Source organism: Hemitrygon akajei, chromosome 3 (genome assembly GCF_048418815.1).
Source record: "Hemitrygon akajei chromosome 3, sHemAka1.3, whole genome shotgun sequence".
NCBI lineage: Eukaryota > Metazoa > Chordata > Chondrichthyes > Myliobatiformes > Dasyatidae > Hemitrygon > Hemitrygon akajei.
Genome location: NC_133126.1, coordinates 70,062,658 through 70,088,800, shown reverse-complemented (window position 1 = coordinate 70,088,800; position 26,143 = coordinate 70,062,658). Strand labels below are relative to the sequence as shown.

The following is a 26,143-nucleotide window of genomic DNA, read 5'->3' as shown; positions in this document are numbered from 1 at the left end:
TGTGCTCCGAAATGACTCCAGTAAGTTATGCAATTAGAGGGCAATGTGGGTTGGGCAATGAAATGCTGAACTAACCCTGTTCTTATACTGTTAATTAAAAACAATTCATACATGTTGTTGATTAACTCCCCATCACACTTCTAAATCTTTCCTGTTGAAACAGAGACTCACTATTTAATTTTGTAGTGAATTACAAAGCTGTTTTTATTCATTAACAATTTGTTGTAAATACAATAAATTACAACCTGAAATCACCTATCCAACACCAACTCAGATCAAGACTTTTTGAAAGAAAATACTCAGTTCCTTCACCTGTGTAAACGTTCTGTATGTAAATGAAATACTATACAGTAAAAAACATTTGTTTACTTGCTTAAAGTATTGTCTTGCAATTTGTGCTTTTGCCACGAGATGGAGACAATACAAACAATCTACAATTTGCTAACGTTCCTGTTTACCCGCTGATCTCCTCGCATTTTACATCCCATCAGCTTGCTTTTCACATGAATCAATTATTTTAATTTGATTGAGCATTTGAATCCACATGAATCTTCACTGAAATAGAACAGTGATCCATCTTACATTATTAAATGGGCCACAGGATTGTCACCAAAATATTCATTAAAAGGGAAAGTAAGCTACTAATATCAATGCACTACGACCTTCATTCTGAATGAAGGTGTCACAAACAATATGGGAAAAATGAAGCAATTACACGCTGTTTCAATCCTAATGATTTCAGCTACATTTTCAGTCTATTGGAACTGAACTAACAACTAAACATTGTATAGACAGTCAGAGTGCAAGGCAAACTTACCAGATTATCGTTAATTTAAAAAAAAACTGATTAATAATGACTTCAATTAAATTGTGCATAATACATTGTTTAAAATGTACAGTTATGCTTTTAAAAGTTACTAATATCAAAACAGCAAAACTAGTTAGTGAATATCCTTCCCTTAAGGACAATTGTCTGATCATTATAGATGTCAGGTATAGGTTTAGTTTAGTTTTATTTCTGAATTCACTCTGCCCAAGGCATGCACCTGCATCTTTCTCCAGTTTCTTTCTTTTCTTCCCGATGAGATCCACCTTGGACTCTCTCTATTCCATTCCCACATTAATAATCAAATTCCTTCATTGTTTGTGCTGGTAATGCTCGCCTCCTCAGCTGACTCTATGCCTTTCACAATCACTGCCAATTTTTCATCACGAAACCCTGTCCTTGCAATTTACATCAAAGTCCCTTTACTCTTCCATGTACTGTTGCCTCTGAAGAATATGCATATTCAGCAACTTTCAAACTCTCATCAGATGTCTCAGTGAATGGAGCTTTCAATCCACTTTATGTTTCTTCAACAACTCTGCAATGGCTGAATCCTCCTTTGACCCTTTTCCTCATTTGTGCAAATGCAAGACTGCTTCACATTGCCTTCATTACTTCCCATTTCATTGCAAAATAATCCCATAAACTGCCTTTCTTTCCCCAGTATTCAGTTTCTGTAAAACTAAAGTACTAACATAAAATTGCAAAAGACTGCATCAAGTCAGGCAACTAATGCGGAAAGAGAAACAAAGTTAGCATTTAGACTCATCAGGACAACTCTTTTCACAAATTCTGCCTAAGGTGATGAATATTTTCACTCGTTCTTCTTTATTTCAGCCAGTTGTTCATCCTGAACATAATTATTGTATTTAGAAGCTCCCACAGATCATCCTGATTTTCTTTCGCTACAACTTATTTCTCCCAGCATATAGCTACGATCAACTTCCACATATACACCCTGCTCCTGGTCATCACCACTCCATGCCTCACATATCCACATTTAGACATTCCACAACTACCAACTAATGCAAGGAAACACTGTTCAGTCTATGCAAGGTTCCCCACATTATTGTCATTGATTCAATCTCCCTCACTGGTGACTATCTCAGGCTGAAATTGGCTCTTTGAACTTAGTTATCCCATGTCACAAGAAGGAGCTGTTGATCTGTTCCCTCCAGCACAAAGCCTGCAACTTTCCATTGCATAAGCAAACACATTAATGGAATCTATATCCCTTGAAAGATTAGTTTAAAAAAAGCAAAGAGCCAAAAGTCTATTGCTTTCATATTAATACAGGTAATGTAATAAGTGACTGAATGGTTCCTTAAGTTTGTCAAAGTAGGGGTAAGTAGTCAGAATAAGCTCCCACTACCTATTAAATGTTCCTAATGGTGTGAGTTTCACATAGCCTCTGACAAACAAGTTCTGCTCCTAACCTTCACATGTGGCTTAACTACTAAGCCCAACGGAACTGGTTCTACTGGCAGGAGATGTGAAGACAGGTTATTGGCACCTTAAAACCAGTCGCTTCGGGCAGATGAGGCTTATCAGCCATGGTTGGCAGCTCATCTAGGAACAGGAAAACTCCAATCTCAAACCTCTGCTGTCTTGCACTATACCCACTCATGAGGAAGGCTTCAGGAGTAAACTGTGAGGAAAAATCCATAGTTGGAGTCCTGAAGGCAAGTCCTACGTTGAGTTCAATGCTGATTAACAACTTCTGTGTTGCTGCTAGTGCCAAACTGTATCGGTCTCTGTCATTCCTTTGGATTCATCAGCTACATGGAGAGGGGGAGCCTGCTGCAGGGGCAACAGCTTACTCTCCATATCGTACTGCCCTGGCTTATGTGTCATGTAGACAGCTAGCTGGTCGACCCTGACCAATGGAGGACCTCAAAAAGTGACTCCTGCCATGATTTCATTTCCAAGAATTTGTTACCAATTACAGGTTCCAAGAGATAGACGAATGAACTCTTTTAAAATATAAAAACAATTCTCAAAACACAATGTCTGTACATGTAGGATTTAAAATCAGTGAAAACAAGGCCACAAACGTATTAGAATTAAATCTTGCTACATCACTGTCAATATTAGAGACCTCCTCAAAGAAAAAAATAATTGAAAGTAATGGTTAGCAGTTGATTCAGGTTTCCTTTGGGATTTCATTTCAATGATAGCACACCAGAATACTGATGCCCTTACCTTGTGCAAGTTTTAAGTTCTATTCTTGTTGGACTTTGTTACATATGTTACAGGCATTCCCATGCTATTCATGTAGTATGTAGGGAAACACTTCATTCACCAAGGAATAGAATACTTCAGTCCAAATGCTGCTAAGTGTCATTAGTATAGATTACCTGGCAGTCACCATACACTTGGAAGTCTGAAGGACTTTTTTTCTGTGCTATACAACAATGTAATCCAGTCAGTGTGCACTTGGGAATGCATATTAAGAATCTGAATTTATAATTGCTCTTTTACTGAGAAAATGCACATAGGGCAGATAAACATTTCAGAATGAATTTAAATTCTCTGCTGTTAAAATTTTGTATTGCTTTATGCCCTTTAGAAATCAATGCCTATTATGGTTTAACAAAGCTGAATACACATGTAATTCAAAGAAATATAGCAGGAGTGCCTAGAAATGAGTTCAATATCCCAAATTATCAATTTACTTTTTAGTGGCAGACCAATTAATTAATTCACATATTGTGGCATCACTGTACTTTTAACTCATTGTGAACAATCCTTTGTAACGATTGTGTGCAGTCCTATCAACATTTCAAAATATGCTGTAACTAATATAGATTCCACACTCTGGTAATATCCTAACATCGGGTCAGATTTGACAGCAGGGCATTTAATGGCACCTGCTATGTCGCTGCATGCTTTGGCTTAAAGCTTTTTTGGCCCACTGGGTTACTGACCTAGGGTGGCACAGTAGCATAACAGTTAGCGCAATTGCTTTACAGTGCCAGCAATCACTAATTGGGGTTTGATTCCCACTGTTGCCTGTGGGGAGTTTGTACGTACTCCCTGCAAATGTGCGAGTTTCCTCCTGGTGCTCTGGTTTCCTCCCACATTCCAAAGGCCTCCAGTTAGGGGCATGCTACATTGTCACCTGAAGTGTGGCAACACCTGTGGGCTACACCGGTACAATCCTCGCTGAATTGTGCAAAATGATGCACTTCTTTGAATGGGAATTACTAAGCACTCGGAAGAAAGTATCATTGCTCAGGCAGAATCAAGGAGTGAAAAAGTTCTCAATGTTATTCAGATCACCTTGTTTCCCAAGAAAATGAAACCGTTTAAGAGGCAGTGCAAGTGTTCAGAGACAGTACACCAAATATCTTCCTGTTCCGTTGTTGTGGCAGTGAGAGGGGAGCAAACACTAACACTTGTTAAGCATTTTCCGCTGCAGCGGCAATGGAGACAGGTAACCATGCTGTTCCGAAGTTGGAATACATTACCAGTATCACCATTGTACCTTAAAACAATACCACATAGACCCACCTCACTTGACATTATAGAAGTGGTCTTTGCGTGCAGCATTTCCATGTCGATGACCAATCTGCTGGTAAACAGGTCCTTCACAGAAACACGATTGAGAACTGCCAACGCAGAAGTAGTAAGCTAGCAGTGTAACTCTTTGGAAAATGCTTTCTTTAAATTGAAAACCACTTACTGTGCTTGTCGTGCCTGCAGACCTCCTCGGACAAAAAGGAAAGTTCCTTTTATATTTGTGATGAGGCTGACCTGATATCATTGTGATGGAATATGACAGAGGTTGAACATTTGTTGTAAAATGGTGCCAGTCATGATCAGGTGTGAGAAATCAATGCTATGGGTACTGATTTGCCAATCTATTGATTATTGTCCTGGTCCACTAATATTCTTTCAAACATGGGATTTTAATTCCATTTTTCCCTGCCCTTCTTGCATCCTATCAGTTGTTGATTTGCATCAGCAAGCTGGTGCTCTTATTTCATGCCCTAAGAAGTCCGTTAATGCAGATTTATATTCCTGCAATCCCTTATGACCCAGGAATACTAAAATGAAACTACAAATGGTGGAGTCATCCAGATAGGAAATTATTCTGAGAGGAATTAACAAAAAAAAACCTTATAGTTTTCCCTTTCTCAGCAATAATTTCTTCCTTGAACTACCGGTAATTTTGTTTCTTGCATTTGACTGATTGTTTACCAAGACTGCAGAATGGCCCACACCATCAGCTTGCGTTCTCAGCAATTTAGTGTGCAAAAATAATTGGTTCTGAATGACTCTGGGGTGAAGCTCCACATTAGCAAATTCTGAGTTAGTCAAACAAAAGAAGCTATTTGATTTGCAAATAATAACATAAAATTAACATGGACACAGCAAGTGCTAGTTTCATGACTAGCGAACAGAGTGCAGGCAGGGGCTTACTAATTTAATTGGAATTCTCCCAAAGCAGACCGCAGACATGTAGCTATTATGTACAACCTGAATGAGCAGCCTAGGGTATTTCAAGGAATTTATTTCAAGGTGACTCCATCAAAAAAAAATCTGCCATTAAAACAAAAATGTAAATAATTACCAATTACAGTACTGCTCAAATAATTAATTAATTTGTGTTTTTTCTTTTTACAAATAAGGCATGTTGTACAATCTTTTAATGACAACTAAGACTGGAAACAGAAAGACAGAGCACTAGTCCACACACTGAAGAGACAGGCACAGGACCTCACAGTACGCACTTTGTTGCAGTCAGGATTAACAAAGTATATGAAGTATTTGGATTGCCTTTTGATTTAAAACAGTTGCACAAGATCAAGAGCAATTTTTCTATAGTGTTCCCTGCTCTAGAACACCAGTTAAATGACAGTCCTATTATAAACTGCCTGAACTTATGACATATTACAGATACATTCTTCAATATGAAACAATTTATTTCCAGCTGCTATTTAATAATATACTAGTGCTAATCTTCAGATATAAGTTTAAAGATCTCGAATTTCCTTCACTGCATTCCCAGCCATGTAATATCCAGCTATTCCATCGAGTCAGGAAGAATATCCCAGTGTTGGTTTCACAGTTGTAAAGACAACGACTGGTAGATTTTAAAATGAAGAGTCATGTCATTAAGATGAACACACTATATTGCTCAGTCACTGATCTTGTGACTGCAGTTTGAGAAGTCCAGTTCCTATATTGTAGCCTAGTTCCTATTACAAAACTCCACTGAGTCACAGTCCAAATGTTTATCCAAGATTTTTAAGTAAGTTCTTTGAAAAAAAAACTGAGATCTATAATATTGTATACAACAACATTGACATTAATTAAAAGCCGTCTGCATAACATGAAAGTCTACGCCTGTAATTAGTGCGGACCAATAATAGCCTGGAAATCTAACAACAATGAAAAATGATTAAGCTAGTATTTGTTTTGTTCAACAATGCTGATTAAAGTTTAAAAATATATTGAAACAGATTCTAATATTGGCAGCATTGAGTTTAAGGAATAAGTTTCCAATAAAGGAAATGTACAGTGGACTTCCATCTCTGTGTGACGATCACTGGATAGAGCTCCCATTTTGTTTGGCATCTGCTCAACATTTGTGCTTCATTGCAAGCTGTGGGGGAGAAAAACAAAATGTGTTATCATAATTCAATTTCAGCAATACATGGTTAGTAACTTTGGAACCTTAAGGATAAATTATACTCTGCACTGCAATTAATTACACTTGATGAGGGGAATGTAGACATCTTAGAGGTCTATCACTTTTATGTTAAATATCCACATTAAAAATTATAAATGCAAGTAGACCATTGTATTTGTTACTCTATGACAAATCAATATGAAGGTCAACAGGATGTAACTGAACCTTCAGCTTAGAAACAGGAACTCTACCAACTTGAAATTTAGTGAAATGTTGACGACATTGGTTATTATTTTCTGCTGTTATTAGGCAATTCGTGTAAAATGTAAAGCTCTGTGAATGCTGGTAAAGTAGACTTTGAAAGAAATCTTGCTGAAATGTGGTACAGTAATCCACCGGAGAAGTCTATGGTTAATGCTTAACATCACAGTATAAATGACAACTGCTGATCAGCTCATTTACAGCCTCTTGGGAATATGTTTACATTGTTTTAACTTATTTTCCACCAAACTGTTTTATTTCATATGTTTATTCATTGGCATTTCACTCTTCCAATGTATGAACAATTTGATTGCAGCCGAACAAATTCTCTTAACACCAGAAAACTTCACACTGCTGCTTAGAAGGCTTGGGCATTTATGACTGGCAGGGAAGGCGACCATGAGCCCAAATACATACCACACAGAGAGAAATCCTTCCAATATATTCACCGTAGATTTATGTTGCAAAATGAGCCGGAACATGGCAGATGTCAGCAGCTCCACACTAAACTGCTGTCATTATGAATGATCAGATTGTTCATTGCCAAGGTACAACTTCCAAACTTACTGGCTGAACTTTGCAGGCAATGTCCTGTTCGTATTCTACGGTTGGACTGAGAGTGCTGTGGCAGAGTCTGAACTAGCTGCAGTGTCTTGATGGTAATGGTGATGAACCTGCTTGCTAGACCAGTGTCAGCTTTGGACCTGACACGAACGGTGAGTCAATTCATCTGAATGGAGTTGTGTAAGGGATTGTTACATACAAGCTAATAATTATTTTAATTACTTAAAATTTTTTAAATGATTTCATTATATTTTGATCTATAATATCTACAATTTCTTTGACAACTGACAGTGGTACAATTCTGAATAATGACAGGCATTTGATTGAACTCTCTCCAGTGGTCCAGGCAAGCAAAACTCCAACAATATTCAAGAGCTAAATACTATTCATGACAAAGCAGTCAGGTCAACCAACACCTCAGCCACCACTAGTGCATCATGATCAGACCTGTGTCTGCAACAAGGTGCATGGAAACTACTTACCTGAGCAACTCCACCAGCAGAAAGTACATGGGAACACAAACACCTCTTGCACACCTTCCATAGTCAGCATGCCATATATTGCAGTTCCTTAGCTTTCACTTGAATTACTTAGGCTTGACAACCAGTATGCAGTATCTGCAGTCTATTAACCTAAAGAAACGTAATAACTGTTTTTTTATGAAGATTAATTTGAAACATTTGAGCTTGACTGCACAAGAGTTGCCCTGCTCTGGTACTGAACACTGGAGAGGGTGCACTTGGATTACTGAATGCAAACCATAACCCTTTGTCTTTTGGTCAAGTTGGTGCCAAACTATAATATCCATCGAGGTCTTGGCTCAGACTTAATTATATCTTTTAGGTTTGTAGTGATGGTTTTGGGGACAGTGTATAGTGTTAGGGAACAGGTTAGGGTTTAGGGACTGGGATGAGATCGGGGCAGTAAATGATAATTCAGGGGCAGGAGCTGGAGCCCAGGTTGGAGCACTCTGCTGCAGAAAGCCAGTGTTAATACTATGGATGGATGTCAGGTCAGCTGGCCATGTGGACGAGGGCTGTTGATGCCCCCAGGTTGGCAAGTCCACTCAGGTTGATGAGACCAGGGATCAAAAGTCTATGCAAATCAGAGGCTTGAGAGTTGGTGACCATCTAACCTGCACCTGGTTGGCGAGTCCTGGGATCGAGACCCAATACCTGTGAGTCTGGGTCCAATATCTGAGAGTCTGGAGCTAAGGACTCTGGAGGCAGTAAGTACTGTGTTTCCAGTACTGTGTACTGTGTACATGTGTACATGTGCGCATGTAAGGAAAGGGGGCTTCTTTTGCTGTTTTTGTTGTTATTGTTGCTTGTGTTATCCTGCTGAATATTTTGGGCATGCTGTGATGGCACCAGAAAGTATGGTGACACTTGCCCCAGCACATCCTTTAGGTTGTGCTGGCCATTAATGCAAAGAATGAAAAGTCAAGGGCAGAAGCAGGAGTCCAGGTCAGAATGCTCTGAATAGTTGGACAGAGGTCAGGTCAGTGGACCCTGTAGATGAAAGTGTATGATTTTCTTGATTAAGTAAAATGGATAAATAGCTGGGAATACGTTTCAGATATTCATAGGAAACACGTAATTATCAAACCTCCCAATAATCAGTTACTTTTAGCTGCAGGGTATTTTAAATGAGGTTGACTTTAAAATTATAGGAACATGTTAGATTTGAGAAAGTTGGCTGAGGTCCTGGAATATGGCTGGACTGTACACATTCTGTGAAAAGAACAAGCTTCATGGGTCAATGTACTGTCACTCCATACTTGTCTGGTTGAAAACAGGCAATCCAATTCTCATCAGCAAAGCTGCCCATGATTAAAAGCAAGCCATTTAGACAATAAGACATAGGAGCAGAATTAGGCCAGCCAGCAGCTGAGTGTGACTGATTTGATTTCCCACTCAACCTCATTTTCTTGCCTTCTCCCCATGACGTTTGACACCCTATTGACTTCTGTTTTAAATATACCCAAAGACTTGGCCTCCACAGCCATCTGTGGCAATAGATTCCACAGATTCACAAATTTATGGCTAAAGAAATTCCTCCTCATCTACATTCTTCTATTTATTTTTTTATTAATTTTTAATGAGTTTTTACAATGCAACAAAGAAAACAATAAAAATGAGGTTTATACAGTGCAAAACAAACATATCAAAAGTACAGTTCATAACAATTAAGAAAAGCACCCATAGTAGACTCATCTACATTCTAAAGAAACATCCTTTTATTCTGAAGATTAGAAGGATGTGCTCTCTGGTCCTAGTCTCTCCCACTATGGGAAACTTCCTCAGCACGCCCATTCTATCAAGGACTTTCAATACTTCAATAAGATCCCCCCCTCATTCAACTAAACTCCAGTAAGTACAGGTCCAGAACTATTAAACATTCCTCATACATTATCCCTTCTCCTAATGTATCCAAATCCTTCCAGAAACTCCCTGCTTCCTGCCACTTCACCTATCTTTGTATTCGTGCAACCTTAGCCTCAAAACTGCCAATTCTGTCACCCAAATCATTAACATACTGTATAACATGAAAGGTAGGCCCAATACCACTCGTCAACTGCAGCCAGGCAGTAAAGGGCGACTTGATTCCTACTTTTTTACTTGCTGCCAAACAGCCCAACTCCTGTCCATGCTAGAATATGTGCTGTAACACTATAAGCTCCTATCTTGGGCAGCAGCCTCATGTGCAGCAAAATTGAGAAGGGCCTTTTGAAAATCCAAGTAAACAACATCCACTGACACTCCTTTGTCTATCCTGCCTGTTGTTTCCTTAAAGAATTCCAACAGATTTGTTGGGCAAGATTTCCATTTTAGAAAACCATGCTGACTTTAGTCTATTGTATGATGTGTCACCAAGAACCCTGAAACCTCACCCTTAATAATAGAGACTAACATCTTGACAGGCTAACTGGCCTATAGTTTCCTTTCTTCTGCCTTCCTCTCTTCTTGAAGAGTGGAGTGATATTTGCAATTTTACACTCCCCTGGAATCATTCCAGAATCCAGTGACTCTTAAAAGATTACTACTAATGCGTCCGCAGTCTCTTCAACTACATCTTCAGAACACTGGGGTGTAGTCTATCTGGTCCAGGTGGCTTATCTACCTTCAGAGTTTTCAGCTTCCTAAGCACCTTCTCCCTACTAATAACAACTGAACCCACTGCTGACCCTGGCACTCTCAAATTGCTAGTGACTTCCACAGTGAAGACTGGTGCAAAATACTTATTTAGTTTATCCAACATTTCTTTGTCCCCCATTACTACCTCTCCAACATCATTTTCCAGTGGCCAATATACATTTTTGCCTCTCTGTTACTCTTTATAAGTCTACAAACCTTTTGGTATCTTTTTTATATTATTAGCTTGCTTACATTCATATTTCATCTTTGCTCTGCTTATTGTTTTATTTAATGGTCTGTTGGTTTTTAAAAACCAATACAACTAATTTTCCAGAAAATCCAGAAACTAACAATCCAGAATTGCCTTTTCATGCAATGGCCTCTCTAGCAATGATCACTCCAAAAATGGCCTCCGGTACCTTAGTCTCCATCTCTCCTCACTGAAGCCTCTTGAGGTAAAGCTTGTTTCCTACTCTATGTCAACTCACCCAATAATAGCTGCTTAACATTCTTTTATTGGCCCTTGCCAACTGCTTAATAGACTAATAAATCTCAAACTGAGCAGCAAGTCGAAAGGCTCTGTGTGCTTTATCAATCTGATGTTACTCACTACAAAATATAGCTCCTGCGACCTCAAAATGAGCATGAGACTAGTAGCTACTAGTACGTCTAGCAACTACTATACCAAATGAACTAAGGTAACTAATGAAACCAAAACATCATGCACAAACATGTAATCCTGACATTAAGGATTATGTCCAAAAACTGCAAACAGATCAGATTCTGTCATTCTGCATTCACTTAACTATTTGATTAACAGTATGTTGCAAAGGTAAAAGCATTGGCTGGTATTTTACATCAGTAACAAAATAAATTGTACATGTTGTATAAGACATTGGTGAGGCCGAATTTGGAGTACTGTGTGCAGATTTAGTCACCTACCTACAGGAATGATGTAAACAAGGTTGAAAGAGTACAGAGAAAATTTACAAGGATGTCGCCAGGTCTGGAGAACCTGAGTTATAAGGGAAGATTGAATACATTAGGACCGTATTCCTTAGAACATAGAAGACAGAGAAGATTGGATAGAGGTATACAAAAAGAGGGGTATATTTAGGGTAAATGCGAGCAGAATTTTTCCACTGAGGTTGGGTGGGACTACAGCCCACCACTGGGTTAAAGTCAAAGGTGAAAAGTTTAAGGGGAACACGAGAGGAAACTTCTTCGCTCAGTGGGTCATGAGAGTGTGGAATGAACTTCCAGCACAAGTGATGCACATGAAGCTGATTTCAATATTGAAGAGAAGTTTGGATAGATACATGGATGGTAGGGTACGGAGGGCTATGGTCCTGGTGCAGGCCGATGGGAGAAGGCAGTTTAAATGGTTTTGGCATGGACTAGATGGGCCTGTTTCTGTTATGTACTTCTCTATGACTTTATGACCCAAGTTTAATTTAAAGCAAGCAAAATCTGTAAACTGACCCAATTATCTAGATGATTTCCTCACTATGGAAAAGGATCTTGGCGACTGTAGGGATGACTCACAGTGGACTGAAAAGCTTGAACCTGTGGATATTAAGGAAGAGAATGTGCTGGAGCTTTTGGAATGCATCAAGTTGGATAAGTCACCAGGACCGGATGGGATGTATCCCAGGCTACTGTGGGAGGCGAGGGAGGAGTTTGCTGAGCCTCTGGCAATGATCTTTGCATCCTCAATGGGGAGGGAAGAGGTTCTGGAGCATTGGAGGGTTGCGGATATTGTTCCCTTATTCAAGGAAGGGACTAGGGATAGCCCAGGAAATTATAGACCAGTGAGTCTTACTTCAGTGGTTGGTAAGTTGATGGAGAAAATCCTGAGAGGCAGGATTTATAAACATTTGGAGAGGCATAATATGATTAGGAATAGTCAGCATAGCTTTATCAAAGACAAGTCGTGCCTTACAAGCCTAATTGAATTTTTTGAGGATGTGACTAAACACAGTGATGAAGGTAAAGCAGTAGATGTACTGTATATGGATTTTGGCAAAGCATTTGATAAGGTACCCTATGCAAGGCTTATTGAGAAAGTAAGGAGGCATGGGATCCAAGGGGACATTGCTTTGTGGATCCAGAACTGGCTTGCCCACAGAAGGCGAAGTGTGGTTGTAGATGGGTCATATTCTGCATGGAGGTGCGTGACCAGTGGTGTGCCTCAGGGATCTGTTCTGGGACCCCAACTCTTCATGATTTTTATAAATGGCCTGAATGAGGAAGTGGAGGTAAATTTAAAAATGCAAACACGAGGAAATCTGCAGATGCTGGAAATTCAAGCAACACACACAAAATGCTGGTGGAATGCAGCAAGCCAGGCAGCATCTATCGAAAGAAGCACTGTTGACAATTCGGGTCCTGATGAAAGGTCTTGGCCAGAAATGTCAACAGTGTTTCTTCCTATAGATGCTGCCTGGCCTGCTGTGTTCCACCAGCATTTTGTCTGTGTTGAGGAAGTGGAGGGATAGGTTAGTAAATTTGCTGATGCCACAAAGGTTGGGGTGTTGTGGATAGTGTGGAGACATGTCAGAGTTTACAGTGGGACATTGATAGGATGCAAAACTGGGCTGAAAAGTGGCAGATGGAGTTCAACCCAGATAAGTGTGAGGTGGTTCATTTTGGTAGGTCAAATATGATAGCAGAATATGACATTAATGGTAAGACTCTTCGCAGTGTGGAGGATCAGAGGGATCTTGGGGTCTGAGTCCATAGGACACTCAAAGCTGCTGTGCAGATTGATTCTGTGGTTAAGAAGCATATGATGCATTAGCCTTCATCAATCGTGGGATTGAGTTTAGGAGCCGAGAGGTAATGTTGCAGCTATATAGGACCCTGGTCAGACCCCACTTGGAGTACCTTGCTCAGTTCTGGTCGCCTCACTATAGGAAGGATGTGGAAATCCTAGAAAGGGTGCAGAGGAGATTTACAAGGATGTTGCCTGGATTGGAGAGCATGCCTTATGGGAATATGCTGAGTGAACTCAGCCTTTTTCTCCTTGGAATGACAGAGGATGAGAGGTGACCTGATAGAGGTGTATAAGATGATGAGAGGCATTGATTGTGTGGATAGTCAGAGGCTTTTTCCCCAAGGCTGAAATGGCTAACACAAGAGGGCACAGTTTTAAGGCGCTGAGAAGTAGGTACAGAGGAGATGTCAGGGGTAAGTTTTTTAAGCAGAGTGGTGAGAGCATGGAATGGGCTGCCTGCGATAGTGGTGGAGGCGGATACGATAGGGCTTTTAAGAGACTCCTGGATAGGTACATGGTACATAGAGCTTAGAAAAATAGAGGGCTATGGGTAACCCTGGGTAATTTCTAAGGTAGGGAAATGTTCGGCACAGCTTTGTGGGCCGAAGGGCCTGTATTGTGCTGTAGGTTTTCTTTGCTTCTATGATTTCTAGTTAGAGATCAATAGGTATGATGTGGGCATTACTGAGTTATGACTGAAAGGTGCTCATAGTTGGGAGCTTAACATCCAAAGATACACATTGTATCGAAAGGACAGGCAGGTAGGCAGAGGGCGTGGGGTGGCTCTGTGCTAAAAATGAAATCAAATCCTTAGAAAGAGGTGAGATAGGATAAGATGTAGAATCCTTGAGGAAGGATTAAGAAACTTCAAGGATAAAAAGACCCTGATGCGATTTATATATAGGCCTCCGAATAGTAGGCAGGATATGGGCTACAAATTACAACAGGAGTTAGAAAATGCATGTCAAAAGGGCAATGTTACGATAGTCATGGGGGATTTCAATATGCATTTTGTTGGGGAAAATCAGGTTGGTGCTGGATACCAAGAGATAGAATTTGTACAATGACTATGAGATGACTTTTTAGAGCAGCTTGTAGTTGAGCCTATGAGGGGAAAGCTATTCTGGATTGGGTGTTGTGTAATAAATTACATTTGATCAGGAAACTTAAAGGTAGACAGGAGACAGTTATCATAATGTAACATTACTTCACCCTGCAATGTGAGAGGGAGTAGTTAAGCTCAGATGTATCAGTATTAAAGGGGAGCAAAGGGAATTATAGAGGAATGCTTGGGAAGCTGAAAGGTCTGAAGGTGCTAAGTCTCCTAGAGCAGATGCACTGCACCCCAGTGTATTGAAAGAGATAGCTGAAGTGACTATGAAAGCATTAGTGATGATCTTTCAAAAATTACTAGATTCTGGCAATGTTCTGGAGGACTAGAAAATTGCAAATGCCACTCCACTTTTCAAGAAGGGAAAGAGGCAGAAGAAAGGAAATTAAAGGCCAGTTAGCCTGATCTCAGTGGTTGGAAATATGTTGGGAGTCTATTATTAAGGTTGAACTCTTAGGGTATTTGTAGGCACATGATAAAACAGGCCAAAGTCAACATGTTTTCCTTATGGGAAAACGTTGCCTGAGAAATCTGTTGGAATTCTTTGAGGATATAACAAGCAAGATAAACAAAGGAGAACTAGTGGATGTTGTGTACTTGGATTCTCAGAAGGCCTTTGACAAGGTGCTGCACATGAGGCTGTTTAACAAAGTAAGAGCCAAAGATTTTACAGTAAATATACGAGCATGGATAGAAGATTGGCTGACTGGCAGAAAGCAAAGAATGGGGAATAAAGAGAGCATTTTCTGGTTGGCTGCCGATGACTGGTGCGGTTCCACAGGGGTCAGTGTTGGGACCGCTTCTTTTCACATTGTATGTCAGTGATTTGCATGATGGAACTAATGGCTTTGTCGCCAAGTTTGTGGATGATAGGTGGAGGGCCAGATACTGTTCAGGAAGCAGACAGGGTGCAGAAGGACTTTGATAGATTAGGAGAATGGGCAAAGAAATGGCAGATGAAATACAGTGTCGGGAAGTGTTTGATTATGCACTTTGCTGGAAGGAAGAGAAGTGTAGACTATTTTCTAAATGGGGAGACAATTCAGAAATTTGAAGTGCAAAGGGACTTGGGAGTCCTTGTGCAGGATTCCTTAAAGGTTAACTTGCAGTTTGACTCTGTGGTGAGGAAGGCAGGTGCAATGTTTGCATTCATTTCAGCAGGACTAGAGTACAAAAGCAAGGATGTAATGCTGAGACTTCATAAGGCACTGGTAAGGCCTCACTTGGAGTATTGTGAATAGTTTTGAGCCCTTTATCTAAGAAAGGATGTGCTGACGTTTGAGAGGGTGCAGAGGATTTTCAGAAGAATGATTCTGGAAATAAAAGGGTCATCATATGAGAAGTGTTTAATGGTCTGGACCTGTATTCGCTGGAAATTAGAAGAATGAGGGGGAATCTCATTGAAAACTATCAAAGGTTGGGAAGGCTAGATAAGGTAGACGTTCCCTATAATAGGAGTCTAGGAACAGAGAGCACAGCCTCAGAATAGAGGGACCTCCATTTAGAATGCAGATGAGGAGGAATTTTTTTTAGCCAGAGGGTGGTGAGTCTGTTGAATTTGTTGTCACATGTGGATGTGGAGAGCAGATCATTGGGTGCATTTAAGGCGGAGATTGATAGGTTCTTCATTAATCAGGATGTGAAAGATTATGGGATAAAAGCAGGAGAATGCGATTGAGAGGGAAAATAGATCAGCCATAATAAAATAGCAGAGCAGACTTAGACCGAATAGTCTAATTTACTCCTATCACTTATGGTCTAATCGAGCAGTGAACTGCACATGGAAAACTTTGAGAAACAGATAGGAAATGGTATAAGTAATCATCAAGGTTCACTCTGATTCTCTCTCCATTGATGCTGCCTTTCCTCAAAAGACTTTCTGTTTTGTTTCCAAAGGAATCAAAACAACATTAGAAATAGAAGCTAAAAGTGCTAATCATATAAATCTACATTATCAGAACATTTTATGTTACTGATCAGACTATGTTATTTTTTCACCTGTAACACAATTGCTAAACATGAAATCACTGTATTTCAAGTTTATATCAAGGAAAATGTTTTTGAGGATCCTTTGTCATTGCTTATGGTAAAGATGATGGCATGCTCAGTCGCAGTGGCTTCTACCGACTGTATTAACTTTTTTTAATGTATTTTTCACGATCGCAACCCCCAGCTGGACATTAAGAACTTGAAGTACTACAGGTCTACCCCATCAGTGAGTTGTTTGTTGGTGGAGAAATTGAAGGAGCTGGACTTGGTGCAGGCCGTGATACTACCTGCGACAGAGAGGCATCGTTGTGCAACGGAGGTGTGTAGTCTAACACAGAGTGATCATCTTAGTTGCTTTTCTTGTGATCAAGAACCTGTTGCACACTGGTGGTGTAGAATGATGCAAGTCCAATTCACTGGTTTATTGGCAAAGAGCGGGGGAGCTGTGTAGCACCAGTTGCAGCGAGGACAGGCCTCAAGCCATGGTATTGCCTGCTTGCAGTCACCCGGTGGGGGGCATTGGAGCTGAGTGCCCACCAGAGTGCTGAAGGCAGTGTTGTACAGCGTCCATGCTGGAGTCGGTGCTTCCCACCCCCCCCACCCAGTGTTTGCTTGGTAGAAGACAAGCATATTGTGTTCGACTGCAGACTGCTGCATCATTGATGGACTCGGGGACTTGGACTTTATATTTCTGTGTGTAACTATATTTTACTGCTATCTTATAAGTGTTTTATGTGTCTTGTACTGTGTGTGACTGTTGGTGCTGTGTTTTGCACCTTGGCCCTGCAGCAACACTGTTTCATTTGGCTGTATTCATGCATGGTTGAATGGCAATTAAACTTGAACTTGCTAATGACAACAAGGGCTGTTGGAGGTCTCAGGATTCAAAACACTATGATTTTTAAAATGTGGAATGCAATGGGAGCGACAACGTCATCCTATGAAATTTAATGATGGGATTCATTGTTCAGTCATGAAGTATGTTAAAAGTGTCAAATTGTGACCTGCCTTGAAAAATAAAGACAGCTTACAAAACAGCTCATCATACAAGCATGACCTATCATGGAGTAATTCAACTCACACTTGCCTGTGATTCTTAACTGAATTCTCCATGTAATCCATTGCAAAGGGGGAAGTGTGAGGGGATTTATAATGAGACATTCTATGCTTTATTCAGGCACCAGTACAGGGGGAAAAAACCGACAAGACACTTGGGTGCCAGCTGTTCTGACAAACAATAATAGGTATCAAGGGGATGAGATCTAATCAAGAGAGAAAATAAATACAGAATTATACAGCAAATCCTTTGATTCGTCTTTGGATTATCCAAACCTTTAGATGCTAAGGCTGCAACTGGAAATCCCTCCCTTTTATTTGTCCTTAAAACTTTGACCAAGTTTTTGTCTCCTCGTGTGCCTTTGTGTTTTTTTATTCGGTTGCTTGGTGAAATACCTATAAAGCACTTCAATATTTGTTTAGGGATATTTGAGGCTCTGCAGATGGAAGTTGTTGCTGCTGTTCATGTTGGCAAGTTAAATATACTGCCAGATGGTCATCAGCAAATCATGACAAAAGTCCAGCAGCAGCAGCAGCTGATGAGGTAACTAATCCAAATGGTCCCTCAAGGTGCCTCTGCCAGTAATTGCATGGTGCAGTGGATTAAACACTCATCTTTTATCTCTGTGACTTGAGCTCAGATTAATGACATACTTATGGTAAAACGAGTTCAATGTGAAAATAATATGCTCAATTAATTTCATTCTTAGAAAGCACACACACCTAGATGAAAAGTGCAAATAAAAATACAATATTTACTGAGAAAATTACAACACATTAATTATAGCTGAACTTCCTCAATGAGAAGACACAGAGGTCAACAGAGTGACAATGTTTTATTAACAATGTTTTCTTTAGCTGAGACTTTCAATTGATCCATTGGGATGTTTTGTCCCGCCACAAACTAGCTGCATTTCAGCTAATTGTAGACTACGGTATTTAATCACCACACCGTCTTGGTCATATCCCATTATTTTCACAATATGATCTAATCTAGTCTATTCATTTGTAGCAAAACTACACAATCACATCAGATTTCTTAGTACACAGTATGAAAGGCTGCCAAAAAATTAACTTCCTTGCCCAAAGAGCAGTTAGTCAGTGTTAAGCAACACACACAAAATGTTGGAGGAACTCAGCAGATCAGGCACCATCTATGGAAAAAAAAGTAAAGAGTCGAGTTCCTCCAGCATTCTGTGTGTGTTTGGATTTCCAGCATCTGCAGATTTTCTCTTGTTTGTGAGTCAACATGTTAAACTCACTGCTAATGGTGAATGGTGTAGAAACATTTAAGGGCAGGCTGAACAAACATGAGGATACAGAAGTCCATTGTGATGGAGGGAGCCGAGGAAAGATGGGAAAGAGGAGATTACAAATGCCTGCATGAACTGGTTGGGCTGAGTGGCCTTAGACAAAACATTTCTCTTTTTCAGTTCATTCATCTAAAATTCTTTTGGGCTCAGTGCTTGCAAAATACTGTTCTAAAATTAACACACAAGTACTGGAAGTTGCATTAGAGTCCATTAACAGCAACCCCCTAACTTGCTATTGGCACCCTTGTGGCAAGAGTTAAACATTATCGACACAACATAATTAGACTTCCATTTGCAATTTTCAAACTAGCTCCCTATTAAATACATTTGCCCAAACTGCAATTTTTTTGCTTCCTATTTAAAGACTACCATTCATTTTAAATTCAACCTTAAAAAAAAGGGCACATTTTGCCTTTTTTAAAATCAAAACATTTCTCCAGTGGAATACTGCCTACATCAATTTTTATCAACACATTGATGCAAGCAAGGATATCGGGTTGAGAAATTTTCAAGGGCAATGGGAATTAACATAATTTAATTTCATGGGAATACAAATATATTCTAGTGCAAAATAATGATTCAGAGCAAGTAGCTGTCAAACATAATTAAATCATGTCATAACTCATTGTGATGTCATTACCTATTTTTAAAACAGAGTTACATTAAAGCATTCAGGTTATTAACTATCTAGATTCTTCTACAGTTTTCTTGAGACTGTCAGTAGGCCAAACGAACAGAAAAAAGCTTTCTCTTTTCTAAACTGAAACAATAGAAGCCTCATTTTGGTAAAAAGAATCTATGATAGCAGTCTTGAACAGCTGAAAAACCATTCCTGCAACCAGCCAATGCCAGATTTATGCTCTACTCAGGTCTCCAACCTTTTCTGAATTACACCTGTCACTGTGAGAGTCAATTCCCTTTCCTCACATTTGCTTGCTCAACATTCCCTTTATTGAGTGCCAGACAGTGATCTTTATAAACACACACACACACACCACCACCACCCCTCCCCCCATTATTTGGGTGTTTCCCTGCAAGTCCGCACATTCTCTGTTCCACTCTACCAGAATTCTTCATATCTTTGACCATTGGTCTTCTTTTCTCAAAAACAAATAAACCCAGTTCATCAATCCTTCCCTGATATTTAGCCTTTGCACATTTAGTTTCATCTATGTTAATCTTCCCTCCACTGTACTAGATCCATGCTATAATATGGTAACCAAAATCTTCTGTAGTGCTCCGTGTGGGACTAGCCAACATTTAACACACAGTAGAGTAGAGCTAATAGGACTTGATGTTTCAATCCCTATGATAAAGTCGGCACATTCAATATTGGCAGTAGGCTTGGAGTGGTGATGAGGAGGTTAGCTACATCATCGGGTCATCAGGTGGGCACCCTCCTTCTTTGATGTTTCGTTGATAAGCCCACGACATTTCCAGAGGGCTCAACGGTGCTACCTGACATCCCAGATACACCCCCCTCAGTTCTGTACCCTCCTGTCTTCATCTTGCAGCCCAGTTGTTGTCTTTCCTTTTAATCCAAATCCAATTGCTGCTTTCTACTGCTGCATTTGACAAGGACTTTATTGCTTTTTGGAGGGAGACACCCCTCACCCCCATCTTCTTCAGTAGACTGGTCGTAGATGTAGCAATGAATCCCCTGCATCCCACTTCTACAGGGAAAATCTTGGTCTTCCAGCCGTTCTGAGCAGCTTCAGTTGCCAGTTCAGAGTACTTGGTCTTTTTCCTCTCATAAGCTTCTTCAACACCATCTTCCCATGGTACTGTCAATTCCACAACATATGCCAGCTTGGCTGTTGTGGACCACAGGACTATGTCTGGCCGGAGTGTTGTAGCCGCAATGTCTGCAGGAAACACAAGCTTTTTCTCCAAGTCCACGTCCATTTTCCAATCGCGAGCAACATACAGAATGCTTATATCCTTTGATGTTACTTGGTGCTCTGGAGGTTGGCCTGCTGGTACAAATCGTGTAATGTGGATATTTCCTGCCGATGTTTGTGGGAGAGCATTTATGGTGGTTTGCCCCTGTTCCAAGATTGATGCCAGCTGTCTGAGAACTTGGTTATGCCGCCAAGTATACTGCCCCTGGCTGAGGCTCATGGTGCATCCTGTTAAAATGTGCCTTAGTGATCCAGGTGTTTGACAAAGACAGCAAGTGGGGTCTTCTCCCCACCACTGGTTCATGTTCTGGGGTGTGGTTAGGAAGTCATAAGTGACTCTGATGACAAAACTTAGCTGAGATCCCTCCATCTCCCAGATGTTACGCCAACTGAGTTTCCTCTTTTCCAGGCTCTCCCAACTAGTCCATTGGCCCTGCTTGGCCATTGAAACGCTCTGGCATGTCGTTCTGCCTCCTCCTGTCTCCTCACCTCCTCCACCATGAGCCGTCTCTGCTCCACTGATGTTGCCTCGTGCCATTAAGGAGCCTTTGGGAAGAGTCCGAGACCGGCTCTCCCATGTTGGACTTGGCCAACCACATCCCTGAAGTGAAGAGCAGACCTAACACTCTGACGGCTTCAGATGGGGTCCACTTCCTCCCCGTTGCCACATGGGGGGCCGCTGTTCGAATAACAGTATCTTCAGATTCACTGAGGGTAATGACCAACCTTGCTTTGGTGCATTTGAATTCTTCCACAAGACTTGTAATTGGTAATTCCAATTTGCCGTCCTACAGGACTTAAGCATCATGGAAGACCAAGCCACTGTTCCACATGTGTGCTGATCACTCTTTCGAGCTTTTCCACCTTGTTGATGGGGATTTCATACACTGTTAAAGGCCACATGAGTCTTGGGAGTATGCCAAATTGGAAGCACCACAGCTTGAGTTTTCCTGGCAGCAAGGTCTTGTTGATGCGAGCTATGTACGTGATGGTTTCCTTTTTGAGTTGTTTAAACTGCTCGGTGTCCTTGAGCTTAGCATCATACCATTGACCCAAGCTCTTCACCGGCATTTCTGACACAGCTGGGACAGGTGTTCCGTCAATATGAAATCTTTGATCTGTAACTTGACCTTTGACAATGGAAATGCTTCTGCACTTGCTGGGCTTGATCTTCATCCTCGCCCATGTGATGTTTTGATGAAGCTTTTTCAGAGGTCTCTTGGTGCAGGGGACAGTTGTCATCATTATTGTTATATCGTCCATATAGGCTCGTATCGGTGGTAACCTTTGACCAAACTGTAGCCGTTTTCCTCTCGCAACCCATTTCGAGGCTCTGATAATGAGCTCCATCGCCATAGTGAAGGCCAATGGGGAGATGGTGCACACCACCATGATGCCTACTTCCAGTGGTTGCCAAGCTGTGGTGAAGTCTGATGTTGTGAGACAAACTTGCAGATCCTGGAAGTAGTGTTTTACCAGATTTGTTATTGTTGCAGGTACCTGAAAGAATTCAAAAGCAGTCCACAGCAGGGAATGAGGGACTGATCCATAGGCATTGGCCAGGTCGAGGAACAAGACACCCAGATCCTTTCCTTCTTTCTTAGCTGTCTGGATTCGATGCCATATGACACTGGTATGTTCAAGGCATCCCGAGAAGCCTGTTATGCCTGCCTTTTGGATTGATGTGTCAATGAAATGGTTTTCTTTCAGATATCTTCTAAGTCTTTGCGATAACACACTGAAAAAGATCTTGCCTTCTATGTTCAGATTTAGCACAACTTAAGTACTTTTTAAAATGTTCCTCCAGAAGCAAACCGGAATGCTTGGTCTGATTTCCTTGTGGATTTTGTAACTTGTGAAGCAACATTTAGCAATAGGAATATTTGTTCTGAAAGATCTCCGGGCTCCTCTACCCAATCTATACTCACATCTTCAGGAAAAAGTGGTCTTCCTATTTTCCCTAAATTACCTCACACTTGCATGTTTTGGACATCATTTGCCAATTGTTTGTCTATTCTCCTGAAATTTGTTGCATTCCTCCTCAATAAAAGCCACAATCTACCAGGGTCTGATGAGGTGACCCCCCCGGACCTTGTGGAAGGATAGTATAGTAGGGCCTAGCAGATATTTAAAATTGCCCTAGCCATAGTTGAAGTGCCAGAGAACTGAAGGATAGCTAATGTTGTTCTGTTGCTTAAGAAAGTCTCTTAAGTCTATATTTCTACACTATTCTTGGTTGGTGCAGCTGTAATGAAACCCAATTTCCCTCAGGATCAATAAAGTATGTCTGTCTGTCTGGAAGAATAAGCCGAGAATTCATGGACAGGTAAGCCTGGTATCAGTTGTGGGTAAATAACTAGAAGGTATTATAGGGGACAGGATACATAGGTACTTGCATAGGCAGGGCCTGATAGGGATAGTCAATGTGACTAGGGGAATGGTGGGTCACCTCTAAACAGTTTAATAGAATTTTTTGAGGAGGTTACCAAGCCTGCTGAAGGGAAGGTGGTAGATGTTGTCCGTATGGATTTAAACAAGGCATTTGATAAAGTCCTGCTTGGGAGGCTGGTCCAGAAGGTCAAGTCAATTGGCATTTAGGATTAAGTATTCAGTTGGATTCAACGTTGGCTTAGAGGGAAATTCCAGAAAGTGCCGGTAGGTGATTATCTCTCTGACTGTAGGCCTGTAGTGATCCCAGCAGGGATCGGTGCTGGGTCCGTTGTTGTTTATTGCCTATTGTATATTGTTTGCCCGTGGCTTACTTGCGACTTTCACTTACATCTGTGGCCCCCACCCTCTCCAGTCTGCATTAGTTGCTAAAGTTTGGTCAACTGTACTAATTATTCTAATATACAGTCAATATTTATGTTTTAACAGGCTATAGGTATAATTATATATTAAATGTGATGTTATAGGTGTAGATGAAAAATAAAACTATTTTAAAGCTCCGAATAGGATACTTTATTTATAGTATGTATAATATTCTTCTAACCAACAATGAAAAAGTGCTTAATATCATTACTTAGGGTAGTTAGTGAGACCCTTGTGACTGATGCAACTAATGAGTTTTTGAGTATCTGGTTGCAATTTGGTTAAAGAAAATCGAAGATCACCTCTTTTCAAAACATCAAGTCGCTTATGAGCATTTGATAGCAGGTGAACAGCTTAACTAAAACGATATTCAACTAGATAATAGATGGGAAATCCAGTTAGAAACAACTTTGCTTTTTCCCAGGCCATTGAAAATTATTTTGAATATCACCAGTTATCTAGAAATTTTGCTTGCTGCGTTTGAATTTTGCTTGATCTGATTAGTCACATTCACCCCAAATGGATCCACCACCCAATCTGGAATATGCATCACCAACAGGTCTCTGAACCAAAATTACATATCAGTGTGCAGTTGTTTCAAATGATCAAGATCTACAATCCGATCATCATCCAATAATTGTATTTTAAGAGGGGACAGTGAAGGAAATGGCATAAACACGCGATGTCCACTATTGCTACTGAAGAGTTTGAATTTTCCAAGGAAAGCGGTAATAGCCTCTTAGCATGATGTGAGACTAGTTTTGTCCTTGTAACTATTTGTTTAATAAATGCAGTTTTTCAAATATATCTGACCAATAAAATATGTCAGAGTAAGCAGCAACAATTCATTCTTCAAGCTGCTTATCACTTAGAAATGCTGCAATACTGTCCCAAAGTGCAACAAAACAATGAAGGTAATTAGTCTTTGATAACCATTGGACTTCTGCATGCATTAATAGTCGTTCAAAATCATCTTTGTTTCCCTCACAAAGTTGTGAAAAAAGACATCTTTTAGTGCATTTGATTTGATTAAGTTAGCAACCATTATTATAACAGTAAGTGTGTCATGCAAACATCCTCCCAATTTTTTTGCAACCAAATGCTGACAGTAGATGACACAGTGAATGCAAAAACAAAATGCCAGGCACAGCATTTTCTAATGACCAATGAATCCTCTGCATTTTCCTACCATTGATGCAGCACCATCAGTTGCATAAGCCATTATATTTTCTCGTGGAATATTGTTTTCCGAGAAATTGCTCTTCAAAAATAGTTTGACCTGTGGTAATCTGTCTTAAGCTTTCGGGCAAAAAGCATTTCCTCACTGGCCTGATTATCATTCAAAACCTAACATATGTCATTGGAAGGACTTCATTATCACATAATGTGCTTTCAGCGATTTGCAGGCTAAACTTCTCAATTTATGGTTGTTCAACTTACTGCTCTTCAGTGCAAGGCAAACAGAACCAGCCTCCTGTTGCATACATGCTGATTGGCCTTTCTGCAGACAGCCCTGCCCAATCTTCAGTTCGTCACTACAGTACTTTAATTACAACACTGGCCATGCCAGGCTTTCCAGATTAATCCCCTTCTGAGAAGGGTTTTGATATGGAAACCTGGCATCTTCTCACAGCCATTCAGTTGGAATTATATGTGGATGGTTCCCTATCAACAAGTAATTATCTATAACAAAGTAATCATAATCACTAGCTGATGGAGTATGTTGCGGGGTCATGCTTGCCTTCTCACCGTATAATCAGTGATTTGGGAGTGGATGTGGGCCACCCTGTGAACAGTGATTAGTGTGTGGTCAAGCAGGAACAGAGATAACCAACACACACATGCTAAGCTGTTTTGCTGCCTTGTTTGTATCATCTAGCATATTTTCCTATTTATTTCAATCAGGGTTCGAATTATGTTACATATATTCATTTCTTTTTTTACTTAATAGTTTAGTGATATTTCATTAAAACAGTAAACTTATCATGGCTCATTCAGAAACACATCTGGCCCCCAGTTTTTTGTATTTTACTTGCGACCCCTACAAAATCCAGCGAGACCTCCTATGGCCTATGTTGAGAACCTCTGATTTACATTAATAATTCCGACAATAATCTGGTAAACGGAATCAGCAAATTTGCAGATGACGTCAAGGTAAGGTGTAGTGGATGGTGAGAAACGCTATCAAAACTTGCAAAATGATCCGGACCAGCTGGAAAATGGCTGATGGAATTTAACACAGACAAACATGAGTTATTGTACTTCTGCAGGACAACCAGGATAGATTTACAGAGTGGATGGTAGCACACTAAGATGTGTGGTAGAACAAAGAGACCTGGAAATTCAGATCCAGAGTTCCGTAAAAGTGGCATCACAGGTAGATAAGGTTGTAAAGAGAGCTTTGGCACAATGGCCTTCATAAATTAGTGCTCTGAGTACAGGAGCTGGGATGTGATGTCGAAGTTGTACAAGATATATGTGTGGCCAAATTTAGAGTATTGTGTGCAGTTCTTATCACTTAATACAGTAAAGTTAACAATAAGCTTAAAAAGCGCAGAGTAAATTTGCATGGATACAGCAGGAACTTGAGGACCTGAGTCACAGTGATAGATTGGATAGGTTAGGACTTCCTTCTCTGAAACACAGGAGTATGAGGGGAGATCTGCTATACAAAATAATGAAAGGTATATAGATAGGACGAATGCATGCAATCTGGGTGAGACTAGAACTAGAAGTCATAGGCTTAATGAGAAAGGTGAA

At 40.4% G+C, this 26,143-nt stretch overlaps 1 protein-coding gene across 1 annotated transcript in view; it reads right to left on the bottom strand.

Annotated features, from left to right (window-relative positions):
- Positions 1-5,322: 5,322 nt before the first annotated feature.
- stxbp6 (syntaxin binding protein 6 (amisyn)) overlaps positions 5,323-26,143 on the bottom strand; it is a 353,461-nt gene continuing 332,640 nt past the window's right edge. The window contains exon 6 of the mRNA XM_073040088.1: positions 5,323-6,437. Coding sequence (XP_072896189.1) covers positions 6,414-6,437 — 24 coding nt within the window. The 3' untranslated portion in view covers positions 5,323-6,413. The remainder of the gene's footprint in view (positions 6,438-26,143) is intronic.